This window comes from Vidua chalybeata, chromosome 3, assembly GCF_026979565.1.
Source record: "Vidua chalybeata isolate OUT-0048 chromosome 3, bVidCha1 merged haplotype, whole genome shotgun sequence".
NCBI lineage: Eukaryota > Metazoa > Chordata > Aves > Passeriformes > Viduidae > Vidua > Vidua chalybeata.
Genome location: NC_071532.1, coordinates 64,536,625 through 64,551,898, shown reverse-complemented (window position 1 = coordinate 64,551,898; position 15,274 = coordinate 64,536,625). Strand labels below are relative to the sequence as shown.

Here is a 15,274-nt window from a genome sequence, read left to right as displayed (position 1 = left end):
TCTGGAATGGTTTCCTTCTCTTGAATCATTTTGCTTATGCATTTCTCAGCATTGGATACATCACTCATATATAGAATATAAAAAGTCAGACACAAAATCACAGAATATTCCAAGCTAGAAGGATTATTGAGTCCAGCTCTTAAGTGAATGGTTCATACAGGGATCTAACCCAGAATCTTGGAATTATTGGCACCAAGCTCTAACCAACTGAGCTAATGCTCTGTCTGTGCTTCCCAGCCCTCAGCGCTCTGTAACTTTTATTAGCAGCTTGTGCAAGGAAGGTGCATTGACTCCATTCTTTCATGTGCTGAACAATTGTTGTGTGATGGAACTGCCACTGGGCTTCAACTGTGGAATGGAGAAAGGAAGAAAAATCACGACTCCTACACAACTGGATTGATGTCAAAGGATGTCTGTCTGAGTCAGATATGCATGCTTGTAAGCATAGAAAGATGTGCTCCTGAATAAAATGGTAGATGACAAGATGGTAAATGTGTTGGTGTGTAAGTAACCAGCCAGAAGTGTAAGGAGATATCCCTTACTTGTGATACCTGGCCATAATTCACACATTAATGGTTGGCTACCCGATCAGTTGATGAATTTCTGCTTGGATGTTAATTGCATAGGATGCAAGTTCCTTTTATTCTAACCTTGAGTTTCACATTATAGACTTTGATGTTGCTCTTATCAGCCAGAATATCTTCCTAGCACATTAATATTTCCTTTCCTATAAATGAATTGGACGTATTTCTAGTTAGGTGTTACTTCTCATTAATGTGGAATGGCTACAGGGTCAATACCTGTAAAACATGGGCAAGACAGGATAAATGCCAGTGAGGCATTCAGCAATTTGCTTATAAATCAGGATTCAGGTAAAGGAAACAGTTTTTTATAAGTTTCTTCATTGTAAGTATCACCACTTTTTTATTACTGAAGATTTTTTAAGCTTTGTGGCAATCAGCTGGAATCAAGAGCGGCGCAATCACTCCTCACAGCTGCTATGTCAAGTTTCTATACTTCTCAGCAGTGTTTTCAGATGCACATTCTCTTGAATTCTTGGTGAGGAGGAGTGGGAGATGTTTAATTTTCAGTGCACCCTGCTGAGCACTGCATGATTCAGTAACACACATTACAGAAGAGTGTGCAGAAAGTGACTGCGATTTCCAGGGATGACAGATACCAAGAGCTGATTATTTCAGAGTGTTCTTAATACCATGGTGATCTATTTGCATTTATTCTGAAACCAAAATGGGGGTATTGTCTGCATCTTGCAGTAGCTGCCTCCCACACTGATCTCTTTTTGCCCTCCCAGAGCTGCTGATTTTCCTGGGATCGGAACTCCAGTGGGCACCAGACCACCATTCTGAGAAGTACCAGCTTATGTGCTGGCTCCAGATTCTGCCCCTAGAACCAGCTCTTCCTAAAACCATGCTTGGCTTTTCCAAGATGCACAGCTCAGTTTCTGGATGAATTAGTGGAGTTTCTCTTATTGCAGTAGGATAACAAGTACCAAATGTAATACTAGTCTTTCGCTGATAAGGCAGCAGCAGAGTGACATTAGCTCTCCTACTATGATACTTGGATCCAAACTTTATGGTATATATTTTATGAGCTCCTGGATTTCTCCATCAGACTTTTATTGGCTATCACTTTCTTCCTCGGAAGGATAATGCATGCTATCTTCAGTTAATTGCTGTTTTGATACCTTAAGCATGAGCACAATCTTCAGTCATCAGTAGCACTATCAGATGCATAGTTCACTTTATAATAGCACTGATGGAATATCTCTCAGTTTGCACATCACACTGCAGGTACTCTTTTGTCAGACTTTAAAGGACTGTAGACCTCCAGCTTGCTAGTGCATCATCTTATCAGTCTCACTCTCAAACTCTTCATTGTTTCAGTAGTACATCTACAGTGATTAGATTCTGTATTTTTCAGACTTCAAGACTGCACTAGGCAGGGACACAACACTTCTTTTGTCTGTAGATTTGGGTTTTGCTTTGTATTCCAGCCATAATTTTATGCAAGACCAGGACTAGGGGAGTTTTGATCCCCAATACAAAGCTGCTTTGACCAATTTACTGAAGGTAAACTGGTACACACTGGTCATTCAATTAACATTTAATGTTCTAGCTAACGCAAAACAATGCCTGAACTGTATTGCATCAATTTTCACCACCTTCTGGGAATGATTGCACTTACATGCTGGTCATGACCACCATGCTTGTGAAAGATGGCAAAAAATACACAAAAGTTGACTACTCTGTTTATGCACCTCTTAGAGATTATGCACCTCTTACCTTTCAACTTTGTAAACCTACTAAGCTGTATTTTTGTAGAGTTTGAATTGTGGAAAATTGTATTTTTCTTGTGAGAAATGTTACAGTCCCGACCCCATTGTAAAGTTTTTCTAGTCGGGTTCTGCCAGCTCAGGAGGCAAGAAGTGCAGGATGGAGGGCTGCTGTCCATAGTTCCTGTTGCCTCCCCCATCTCTTTCTCCTTTATGTAGACATATGGATGTATAATTCTGATTTGTTTATCTGATACTAAGACTGCTAGATCTTCAAGGGTCACATCAAGACCCTGTTGATTTAGGTACACAACAGGTATGCAACAAAATATCACCTGCTCCAATCAACATGTCATCTAAAAATATATCTGGTTTATTATCTAATCTTAATGGTCATTCTGAGAACTCATTCAGGATTTGATGATAAAGAATAGCAAGTTTCTTCAGCAGAATTGCCTGTAGTTGTCATGGTGGCAATGTGATGCTTTGTGCCAATTAATTAGCATGGTTCAGTGATGTTTTATGCTTTTGGTATCATATTTCACTAGTCATGCTGCAAAGGATATAAATAATGGGGGTTTTTAGTAGTTTTGATCATTACAGATGGAACATTGAGACTTCTGGTGTGTATGACTACTGGAAGTATCATGGCATAGGCAAATAAATGCATGAGCTCTCACGGTTGTTTGAAGCCATTGTGTTTCACATATTTCTTTATGCTCATGCCTGCATTTTCTCTACTTTACTGGGTTTACTCATTTTGAATAAGCCTTTTGGAATTACTGCCATGCATAAAACAAGGTGCTCATGCTGTGGCCAACAATGAAGGAACCACGATGGATTGGTGTGTCTTGCATGCTTCTCTTGGGCTTCTGCTGCTGGTCACCTTGGAGACCTGGACTGGCCTCACAATTGCTTTAACTAGCGGCAGCTCCTACATTTTCTGCTTTGTATGTAATTAGTGGCACTTTTTGTATAATCTGTGGTTGCTCTAAAGTGTGGGGTTTACCCATGGTGATGAGAAGTTCCCAAAGCTTCTATATTCCTCCAGGGATAATATTTAATATGTAATTTGGAAGTTTAGCAAACTTTATTCCAGTTCACCAACAGTGGTGTCAGGAAAGTTCCAGAAGGGAAATAATTCTCCTAGATGCTGTACCTCAACTAAATACTACAAAAGGAGGGCATCTGCAGACTTCTGATGCAGAAGAATGCTGGAATACCTCTGTTGATCATGGTGCATCTGTAAAACCATATATGTCTACAGCCATAATGTATTCTGAACTCTTCAGTTCTCCCCTTGGCCCTGGGTAATGACATCAAAGAGTGCTGGCTATTAGGATTTTACATATTTTTGGTTAAAATTATTGACTCCAGATGAAGTTTTAATTCTGCCAGCATTGCTTCTTTATCATCATCTTCCCATCCTATTCTACTTGAAAATGCTTGTTTAAATGTCAATTAATTTGTTGCACAACTAAAAAGAATTTTCAGGGTTGGAATGTGTATGTACCACAAGAAAAAACAACCAATAGCCTTATTAATAGTAATCCTCTTACTAGTACAGGCCTCTTGGTAGTCATCAGCAGAGAGGTTTCTTTTTTTAGTAGATATCTCTAGGTTTCATAGCCTGTAAAAAAACCTGGTTCTCCTTCATGTGTGCCATATCCTGGATAGAGTCTTTACACATATTTCATGCCAGTGCCTGCTATTAGGTGATCCCCAGAATGGGCATTCCCTGATCTCTTAGGGATTTGTGGCTGGTGTGGAATGCACTGGTGTGTAAGAAGATGCAGAGTCCCAGCTTTGGTGCCTAGTAAGTAGAGTGAGTACCTCCAAGCCTGTACATAGTGGTGGCAATGTTAAGTTTTCTTTCTTCTATTCAGTTAACTATAAAATCTATAGGAAGTAATATATTTGCGCTCTCTATCAGATAAGATTTAAATTGGATCAGTGTGTTCTGACATTACTGATGGAGAATGGAGAAAGATACGCTCCTTGACTTCCTTATTCTTTTCTTACTGTCGTTTAAAGAAAGGCTACATATTCAATTTCAGCTGGGTCTGCTTGATCTATGAATGGTTAATAGTAATGACAATTCACATCGGGTCTTTTTTTTTTACTATCTCAGTCAAATCTCATGCTTTGGGAAATAAAATTTGTAGGAATCACGAATAACAAGTAGGTAATTCATTATTCATATCTGTCTGCTGGGAAAAAATGTCACAGAGTGGGTAGGTGGCTAGACCAACATTTTGTAATGAGTCTGTGAAAGGTGAGGAAAAAAAAGAAAACTCATGCATTCTAACTGATTCCTCAGCCTTCAACAATTAATATTATTTCTTTTAAGATTATTTGACTTTAATTCATCTTGTGAATATGATTAAGATGCCCAAGTTTATCCAGAAGGATAAATTATTAATGCAAATTACACATTTATAAATTATATACAGATATATATATATATATACAGATTTCTTTCATTTGATCATTTGACTTACACTCTAGTAAGTTTGAAAAGGGAAGGGAAGGGAAGGGAAGGGAAGGAAGGGAAGGGAAGGGAAGGGAAGGGAAGGGAAGGGAAGGGAAGGGAAGGGAAGGGAAGGGAAGGGAAGGGAAGGGAAGGGAAGGGAAGGGAAGGGAAGGGAAGGGAAGGGAAGGGAAGGGAAGGGAAGGGAAGGGAAGGGAAGGGAAGGGAAGGGAAGGGAAGGGAAGGGAAGGGAAGGGAAGGAAGGGAAGGGAAGGGAAGGGAAGGGAAGGGAAGGGAAGGGAAGGGAAGGGAAGGGAAGGGAAGGGAAGGGAAGGGAAGGTATTACAGTTGGAAGGGATCTACAATGGTCATCTGTCCAGCAGCCTGTTTTGAAGTAGTTCTGTGTGAGAGTGAGCCAAAAGCTGACAGACTAAAGTGTTAGCTCAGAGGTAACTTAAGACTGAGAGTATTGTAGATCAGAAATGAATTTTGGAGATTTCATGCAGAAAGATATAATCAGCTCTCAGGGGGGGATATAATAAACTCTGAGGGAAGGCTTCAGCTTCTCAGTGTGCTCATGTCCCTCGGCATTACAGAGTGAGACACACTCTGCCATTCAAGGGAAAGTGCTTACCTAAGTTTAGGCTAGGAGATAGACCAACTTGAATTAAAAAATTGTGTATTAGAAATAGCACAGTGGTTTTTATCTTGACACGTTAAAAGGCTGGGAGTTTAGCAGTTTGTTTTTTGAAACTGTACTGTTCCAAGCTTTCTTCAGGTCTTACATTTATTTGTGTAGCTTAAATTGTAATTTACGCCTTAAAGTAATGACCAGTAATCTCATTAAATGAGACATCTGAAGATTATAAGATCTAAAAATAGAGTTTAGGCTGGATCAAAATCAAGGCACCAAAAATTGATCCTTTCATGTTTTATGAAAATGCATGTTCAAATTCCTAGATCTGACTTCAACAATTATGATCTACATCCATGGTCAAAACAGACTGTTCTGCAAAATCTCTAAAAGGAAATAACAAGTCAAAACACTTCAGATGAGCTCATAATTTGGTAAAGGGAACGCTGTGTTGTGTCGTGTCAATAGGCTAAGCCTGCCCTGTGTCAGAGAAGGAGAAACTTGTCCTTTGCCTGGATCTGCTTACTTGGTGCTCGCCTCCTACAAGAGTAATATGAATTTGGTCACAGGCTGCTCAGGACACAGTGTAGAAATTAATCAGAAAGTCCCAAATCTTTGGTTTTAGGCAGGTCTTTGCCCTGGCTCACTCTACAGCTCCACAAGCACCAGCTGGCACAGGGCAAGGAGCAGGAACATGTGAGAGCCACTTGCAGCAGCAGCTCAGGGCTGTTACACCAACGCAGTTTCCCCACTGTGAGAGAGGAAGCAGGAGGGAGCTGTGAGTAAGAGCAGGATGGATAAGATCAGATGTTCCGAGGAGGCGAAGGGAAATGATGCCATCTAGTCTCCCAAAGGCTTGCTGAAAACGAGGTACAGGACAAAAGCAGTGCAGCCTGCAAGCTGCTCTGTGAGAGGAACAGAGTATTTTCAGGTGTTTTGAGAAGCCAGACTAGTGAAGTATTCCTGTAGGAGTGCATTTTCTCTGCTGTGTAGATAATTTAGCAGTGTTGGTGTTTTGTCTTTAGGCCTCAGTATTCCCATAAAGTAGTCATCAGTAATACAAGTGGATATGAGGAAATAAGAAACCTTTTTGGGTCAGAGGATATAAAGTCACACAGAAGAGGAACAGTTCTTTTGAGCTTTTGTGCAGAGATGAAAGTCTCCTACAGCAGTCCTTCAGTCTCCTGAACCAGCTACTTGACCAAGTAGAAGACAAGCAAAGTTTTATTGTTCATGCATGGGAGCCTTTTGGCTTTGTAAAAAAAATCTGTGTTACCCCTACACCATGTAACCCCATTTGACTGCCTCCTTCCCCTGGTCCTGGGCGGGGCTGGATGTCTACAAAGTCTGTAGAGAAACAACATTCGTATGGTGAAGCTCTGCGTCTGCAAGACTGGCTATAGTGGGCAAAAATTAAAAGGAAACAATTATCCTATAATTTTGATTTGTAATTGAGATTCTTTTTCAAACAGGGAGGTAATAAGTAAATCCTGGTATAATCTTCATCCTTTGTGAGACTTTTGCTTCTTTACCGTGCAGCACTTGACTCTGGCACTCTTGTGAGAGGCAGGGGAGGACCAGAGTGCCTGGCAGCCCTCCCCAGTCTGCCTTCCCCCCTGCAAGTCTCCTGCACTCATTTAGATCTCTCTGCTAAACTCTGTAAGGAAGAATGAGAGCACAGCTCCTTTGATGATCTTGATCTAAAAAGCAAGTTGTCATCTAAAGTAAAAAAGAGAGACTGCAGTGGATGAGAGAAGCAATATGCTGATTTTTCTGGTCTAACAGTGCTGTGTCCCAAGACTATATACAAATAATTGGGAATTTGCTGCCTTAATGGTTGTTGGGTTTTTTTATTGTACCTCTGTGGCTGTGTGGGTGAATGTAAAAAGGGTTTTGTACATGTATATTTGTATATTTGGTAGACACTGCACAGCTAAAACCTCTTTCAATTTTCTCTCTAATTTATTTTTAATTTTGTAGCCCCCCCAGAGGTAAATCCTTATTACAAGATGTAAAACCATCTCTTCTACAAAGGAGCTTATTTGTTGATTTTTAATTCAAGCCAGCAGATGCAAAGCTGTAGCTTTTTTCTAAACACTGAGACCTCCTTTGTATATATAGCTGTCAAGTGTGTCTCACTGCAAAATTAGTAAAAAAATTAAAACTTAAAATATCATTCTAGAAAAAGCAAGAAGAGAAGGTTTTTATTTCTCTGCAATAAGACTATGCTAGACTTCTGAATCTTGAAACATTCTTAACAGGCAGCTTACTTTTAAATCTACATTACATTTGGATTAGACTGAATATGAAGACTTACATTTTCAGAAGTTGAAGTGCTAAAAGAAGTTGGGGGGTTGTTTTTTGAAGGAAGACCTCCATCAAAAGAAGGCAGTGTCTAAAGATGGCATTACTATGTGCACTTACATAAATGCATGTTCACTGGCATCGATATGTGCTTTGTCTCCCGGAAATGTTGCCCTTAAGCTAACCTGCACACTTTATGGTTTAATATTTGTTTATATGGCTGGCTGAAACTCCTAGTCACAGATGTATTGCAGTAATAACAAAAATACATGATCTGAAATAATGTCTCTTCCTACTGTATATCATTCTAATCAAATCATGTTTAAAAAAAAGCTGAAAAAACCCCTTTAAAATGCTTTACCTGTTGGTTCAGGTGTAGGCATCTACATTTGGTCCTTCTGGTCTACTATGCTTACAACTCAAAAGACATGAATAATTAGTTTGCTTTGAGTTGTCATCAAGGAAAATAAATTAAAAAAAAAACTCAGATTGTCTCTTTTTGCTTTGTTTTTAATGAAGTGTGATGGTTTTGTTCCCATCATTGTTTTTACGCAAAGGCAATGTTTATTTCTATTCAGGATGTGAATCTTAGAATAAAGCTCTTTTTTGTCTCTGCTTCTTTTAATCTTCACAAGTCAGGGCTTCCCACTTATCTCTTTAACTCCCCTTTCCATTCTCTTTGTTTTCTGAATTCACTGAGAATGCAATCTGGGATTGCTATTCAGAGGTCCTGTCCTGCTGGCAGCCCCACACCTTCTCCAGGTGATCTTCCACTGTTGCCTTTTATTGGGTATTTTTCACGAAACTGGGACATTTGAGTATGGTGACTTCATTTCAGCCACCTGTCAAAACCAGGACTCCAGTGCCTCTGCCTTGATTTGTCCATAGCGTTGGACTGACAGTCACTGCAGATGATCATCTTCCTACTGCCCATCTCCCAAAAAGGTCTCCGCCTTTGGAAGTGATTCCTGAGCTTTTTGCTTTACCCAGCATTCACAGCAGAAGCTGCTCTTTTGCAGTTTGGAATATCCCAGAGATCTAAATCAAAGATAAGCTACTACGTATCAAATATTTTTTTTTATTTTCATCAAAAGCAAAGAAAGAATCAGGAAAGCAAAAAGAGAGAACTGTGTGTGCCAGTTTAAATTGTAGAAGATTTAATTCCCATCCCTGGAAACTCTAACTTTGCCCATTAGCCACAAGTCATAGCCATACATTTATTTTTAAAGCTAACTTAGTTGGCCACATCTGAGCCATACAGTGATCTGTGGCTGGAAATTGAAGAAAGCACAGGCAAACCAAAGGCACCAAGAGGCCTTAAGTTGTGTCCATAGTCTTAGCTCAGGCAACCTATTGCCAGTGCAGTTCTTGAGCCTGCTGCTTCTCTCTCCTTTTGTACGTATCATCAAAGTCCTATCATAACAAAAAGGGATTCAGGTGGTGTGGTATTCACATGTCCTCTAACTGAGAGATACTTAACTTTCTCAGGATTTCTCCTGAGAGAAGCTGTGAGAGAAGCAGAAAAAAGAGAATCAAAACAATTCTTATCTCATTTTCTCCTCCTGTATTTGTGCACATGTGGAATGGGTTATAGAGATTGTTTACCCAAGCTGATTTCTTAATTAAATACTAGTAATAATGTTTCAAATTAATTAACCAATTAAATCACAACTATATCAAAACTCTCAACAAAAAAATCACAAATTTTCTAATTAATTAATAATAGTTCTTATAATATAATATAATATAATATAATATAATATAATATAATATAATATAATATAATATAATATAATATAATATAATAATTAACCTTCTGAAATCATAGAGTTCTACACATCGTCATTCCCACCAGTCAGACACCACAATTACTATAAGGTGGGATTTCCACTATTGGAACAGAGACTGCAGTTTGATATCTTCGGTTTTTTAGCTTTATCTTTACAATTATAATGAAAAATCACTCTGCCATGTTAACCACATCTTTCCATTGTTGTTTTCCAGTTGATGCTTTAAAAGCACTGTCTGGGCAGCATAAAAACTTGAGATACAGTTTCAATATCTGTAAAGGATTTATCTGTGTGGTTTACACTGATTTCAATAGAAATTAGGACACCTAATCTCAAATTCCCTTTTAAAACCTCTCCCTAAATATATTTTTAAAATAATGGAAATAATTCTACATGCTCAAATAATCATAAAAGTACATAGATGTAGTCATAATTATGTCTGAAGGATGGGATTTAGTAAGTGTAACAGGGAAGTGTGGTATGATGAAATGTACTTACTCATTATTCATTGTCTTAAGTATTACTCTACTCACCATCTTGTTTCTGCTATTTTTCTGATGCTTATTGAAAGAAAGAGAGGGAAAGAAGAGAAAGGAGAGAGACAAGGAAGGAGGGGAAGGAGGAAGGAAAGGGAAAGAAGACTTCAAGCATTTACAGTTTTGCACTCAATGTCATTATCACTATAACAAATAATTAGGCTGTTGCCTAATAATATACCACTGAAAGAGGGTATGGGTGAGCACCTGTTAATGAACAAACACGAAATTATTCAGCTGCTTCATTCAGGTAAATACCCATCCAAGTCACTCATCAGTGCCGAGCTTTAACAGCTATGATTTTTGAATTAACTTTTGAAGTAATCATCTGTTTTTCTGTGTTTGAGTCTTATAAGATCTGAGATGCCTGTGCTATAGAGAGCCTGCTGTTTCTGCCATGTTATAGCAGCCCATATATCACCAGGTTCATTTGAACCAGAGAGTGAATACACTTGTGATGAAGGAAAATGATGAAGGAGAATTGGGAAGCCTTAGCAAGTTTTGGTGGCAATGGACAATAATGATCCTTTTCTTCTGTATTTTCCATCACCCATTTTGATGATCACAGGCACTTAGAAAAGCTACAGCAATCTGAAAAAGTCTCAGAATACTGGGGTGTGCTTTGAAAGTTTCAAGACAGTTCAAATACCATTTATAGTACTTTGGCACTACTTAGATTCCTTTTTAGGCTACAGACTCTGAAAGTTGTACAGTGTTCAGTCACAGTCTGCCCCTTTCACAGTGAAGTCTCATCATCTGTGGAACTTACTGTAATGCAAATAAGTCACAGGTTTGCCCACCCTCATTAATGAGCTGTTTGCTTTTGAATGGAGAACAATAATCCCTAGTCTACCATGAGGAATGCTTTGACCTTTTGAAAGTTGTGGGTTTGATCTGCAGGCTGTATTGTAGTGTCAGTTTTCAAGTCCTGAAGATTAAATACTGGGTGATTGACAGGGTTCCCATAGAAGGCAGCAAACCTGCCTGCTTTAGAAAAAACACTCTGAGAGCAGAGCAACTGCCACCCAAAATATGTGTCAGTGCAGCCTTTCTCAAAACAAGGCTGATACTTTGAACCTCTACGATCAGAATAATCATCCTCTGAACAGGATCTGTCATATGCTCCAGTGTGATACTGTTACTCTCCTGCTCATTATTCCATCATATTCCATCTCAATATTCCATCATATTTAATATTTCAGCCATATTCCTGCTCAGTATTCCAACATATTTAAAAATACTGATAACCTCCCACCCTGGCAAAAACCTGTTGCATCATATGTGCAGCATACAACATTTTATCAGTGTGTATGGAAAGTATAAATGTATAAACTGCTCTATTCTTCTGCACTTTATATGTGCACATGTATGTGTATATATAAAACTAAAGGTAAGGACACATACCTGGTTCTGCTCAAGCTGCACTTGTTTTTCTTGCTTCTGTTTACATCTTAAGTGAAGTGTCAGTCTGACCCTCACATATTACTTTGCCAGGCTAGCTTTTTTAATATCTGCTAGACAAATAGGGTGTGTTAGTTTTCACTTCCTTGTAGTACCTCTTTGTATATGGTGGCTTTCAACTGCTTAGGGTAAATGTGAGAGACCTAGATAATTTTTCTGGACAGGCAGGTATTTGGGGCATGTAAACCTAACTCTTACATAATTGTTCTTGTTTGCAACCACAGGAGAAGAAAACTTGCTGGCAATTTTGAAGAGGAGATGGTGGAAGTACATGATCCTGGGGATAATAGATATAGAAGCCAACTACCTGGTAGTCAAAGCTTATCAATACACAACTCTTACCAGTGTACAGGTAAGGACTCAAAGGATTTCTCTTTTGAGGCAAGATAATAGGTCCAGTGGGGTCAGTGGTGTAGTATCCACTGGCTTTAGTGAACCAGTAGCTAATTGCTGCCTCTGACTTCTGTGTACTTTTTAATGCTGACTCGTAAGACACATTTTTTCATATTGGCCTATTTTTGTTACTCAATATTTTCCAAACTGTACCAAAACATTCTGACTTTCATTTTATTTCTCTGTGCTAAACCATTCATAACCACATTTTTGTCATTATCTACGTAATTTAGTCCTCTGAGGAAATATTTTCAGATTGGCTGAAATATTTTTCTCGCTTTGTATTGTACTTTGAGAAAATTCAAGCACTTCTTTTAGGATTTCTTAATTAGATCTGAGTTTCTAAAGTCAAGGGTGGGCTGACTCTGTCTGGACACCAGGTGTCCACCAAAGTCACTCTATTATTCTCCTTCACAGCTGGACTAGGGGAGAAGGAATATAAGGGAACTTTTGTGGGTCAAGATAAGGACGGGGATAGATCATTCACCAGTCACCATCACAAGCAAAACACACTCAACTCGGTCAAATTAGTTTAATTTATTACCAGTCAAATCACTCACATTCTTCCCCTACTCCAGTGTGGGATCCCTCCCACAGGAGACACTTCTCCATCAGCTTCTCCACTGTAAGTCCTTTCTACAGACTTGTGGTTCTTCACAAACTGCCCCAGCACAGGTCCCTTTCCCAGGGTGCAGCCCTTCAGGAATAGGCAGCTTCAGTGTGGGTCCCCTCTGGGGTTACAGGTTGTGCCAGCAAACCTGCTCCAACATGGGATTCCTTTTCCATGGGTCCACAGGTCCTGCCAGGAGCCTGCTCTAAAACAGGGTTTCCATGGGATCACAGCCTCCTTTGGGCAGTGCTCCAGCATGGGGTTCTGCACAGCCTGCAGGTGAATCTCTGCTCTACCATGAACCTCCATGGGCTGCAGAGGGACATTCTGTCTCATCATGGTCTGCACCATGGGCTGCAAGGGAATCTCTGCTCTGGCATGTGAAGCACCTCCTCCCTTTCCTTCTGCACTGCTCTTTGTGTTCTCACTCCACTCTCCAGCTCACAGGGTTGCTTTTTTTCCTCCCTGCTTACCTGTGTTGTCCCAGAGGTGCTACCACTGTCATTGATGGGCTCAGCCTTGGCCAGCAGCGGGTCCATCTTGGAGACAACTGGCATTGGCTCTGTCAACTTCTAGCTGCTTCTCAGAGAAGTAGCCCCCCTGTAGCCCCCACTGCTGTCACAGCCTTGCCAAGCAAACCAAATAGAGGATGTTTAGGATCCCATAATTAGATCAGAGTGCAAAAGTTGTCATTAGGTAAAATGAACGCAGTTTTTATGAAGAAGCCCAACTTCAGTGCAAGCCATTAGATGTGTTCTATAACAGCTTAACTGCAGCTATTGAAAAGTATAGTCCCTGCTAAAAAATTATCTGTGCGGTGGACAAAAGCTAGGGTATCGATTTCTTCAAAGATACAATCTGGATATTTTCTATATAAAACATAAATATATATAAAAACACAATCAGATTCCTTCCAAAGTAAGTGGAAAATTGAATAATAGAAACATTTTTAAGATACTGGAAATTGTCTGTCTTGGGAAATCCTTGAACACTTCATTGCTACTTGTTCTAAAACTAGCCTAGGTCCTCTTTACATTATTTTTAAATAACTGAACAGTGCTAGGTAACATTTAATGTATTTTACACCTTACTTGCCTGAAGTTTGCATTAGAGGTAATAAAAAAAAGGAGCACCAGTTAATGTTTTGCAGAATCAAAGCTAGTTAAGAGTATATTTCTTCCATAGCTGAAAAACAGTACTGGAAAATCCTGAGCTTCTTTAGCTGAATAAGAAGCGAAAATAGAAGAAAACTTATGAATTCAAGGAATCTGAATGTGAAGCTTATGCTAAATATTCACAAGTGCCTCTGGCATCAAAATCCGGGTTTGAGGATTCTTTGAATCATGCCCAGACAATGTAATATTGTTTTTAACACTTTTCCAAATCTGATTACTTAGTATAGAATAAAGCTTAAATCCACATAAACCTCATATTCTCTGATTGTACAGCCACTAACAGCCTCAAAGAGAAAAGCAAACTGAATTGCTTCTTTGGTGTGATTCACTCACAGCAAGTATAAATAGTGGACTGAGCAGGATGATTCATATCATTAAATTCCATCTCCCAAAGCCACCAACAAGCACATATCAAAGGTTCATCTGGCCAGACCTGTGACACCCCCCACTTCCAGAAGATGCAGATCCTCAAGCCAGCAATGCAATGAGCATGGCCTTTAGTGTATTGTGTCAAGAGATGAAAAGTTACAGTGTGATAGGGAAGCAGGCAGGAGAGTTCAAGGGCATTGCCTGTGCCTTGACAGGGAATTTGTTAGCTGAAATCATCGATGTTCTCATTTTAAACTGAGGGAGAGAGAGAGGAGTGGTGGATCAGGAGAGCTGTCAGAGGGCACAGACAATGTCATGTCCATTTTTAGACCTCTTCTACATCAAAATTACAACAGAGCTCAGGTTTCTTTCCCATGTAGCTTGAAAGAAGGAACAGGTAGGAACTCAAATGTTGTCAAGCTTTTTTCCAGGCATGGAGCCACAGGGTCACCTTTTCCCATAGTTTTCCTTGTTTGCTGGGATACATGTGGAGTGACTGGGGATACCTGCTGCATTTTATATTAATTTCATGCCCTAATATGAATGAGCTTCTGAGAGACAAGCCCAAAGATGCGATGAGAATGGGACAAGTATGACGTAATGCATTAAGATGTTGAATCAAATGACACATTTTCTGAAATGTAGCCAAACACCCTATTTCATTTAAAGATGAAACAGGAGCAGCTCATGGAATTATTCGGCATTGGTCTAAGTGTGTCGTTGTATGAAATGAAGACTGAAAAAGTGGAAAATAGAAGATGAAGAAAACTTTTCCTAGTTTTGATTTTTGAAGAAGGAAATGACTCTCAAGAGAAAGGAACTCTCCTGATCCTGCAGGAGCTCTACCTGTGAGGGCATAAATGCTTGCTGGCACATAGCAAAAAATGTTCAAATCCTTTCAGAACTGAGACCAAGAAGCTATTGTTACCTGCCACAAATCAGCATGGCTTTGACTGAAGGCTGTGGGAGCTATGCCTGTGTACACATTGGTCTGAGAATTGAGCCCTTCAAGTTAATTCTCGGGGATTTTATGCTCAGCAGGATCTACATCAAGGCTTTTTTTTTTGATAGAGAAAATGTAAGAGTTTTTGAAATTGTCACTTGAGTAAATGAGAAATTTTGCAGTATTTTTATAGTGGTGTTACATGGACCATTTTGGTAGGATGTCAGTTTTACAGCATATCCTTTTTTTCACATGACATGTCTGCTCTGTCATGCAAAACTAACATGCAAGTGTGC

At 39.4% G+C, this 15,274-nt stretch overlaps 1 protein-coding gene across 1 annotated transcript in view; it reads left to right on the top strand.

The window, feature by feature from the left end:
• Positions 1 to 15,274, top strand: part of SLC35F1 (solute carrier family 35 member F1) — a 107,542-nt gene that overhangs the window by 46,733 nt on the left and 45,535 nt on the right. Inside the window, exon 3 of the mRNA XM_053937521.1 lies at positions 11,713 to 11,840. Within this exon, the coding sequence (XP_053793496.1) occupies positions 11,713 to 11,840 (128 nt within the window). The remainder of the gene's footprint in view (positions 1 to 11,712; positions 11,841 to 15,274) is intronic.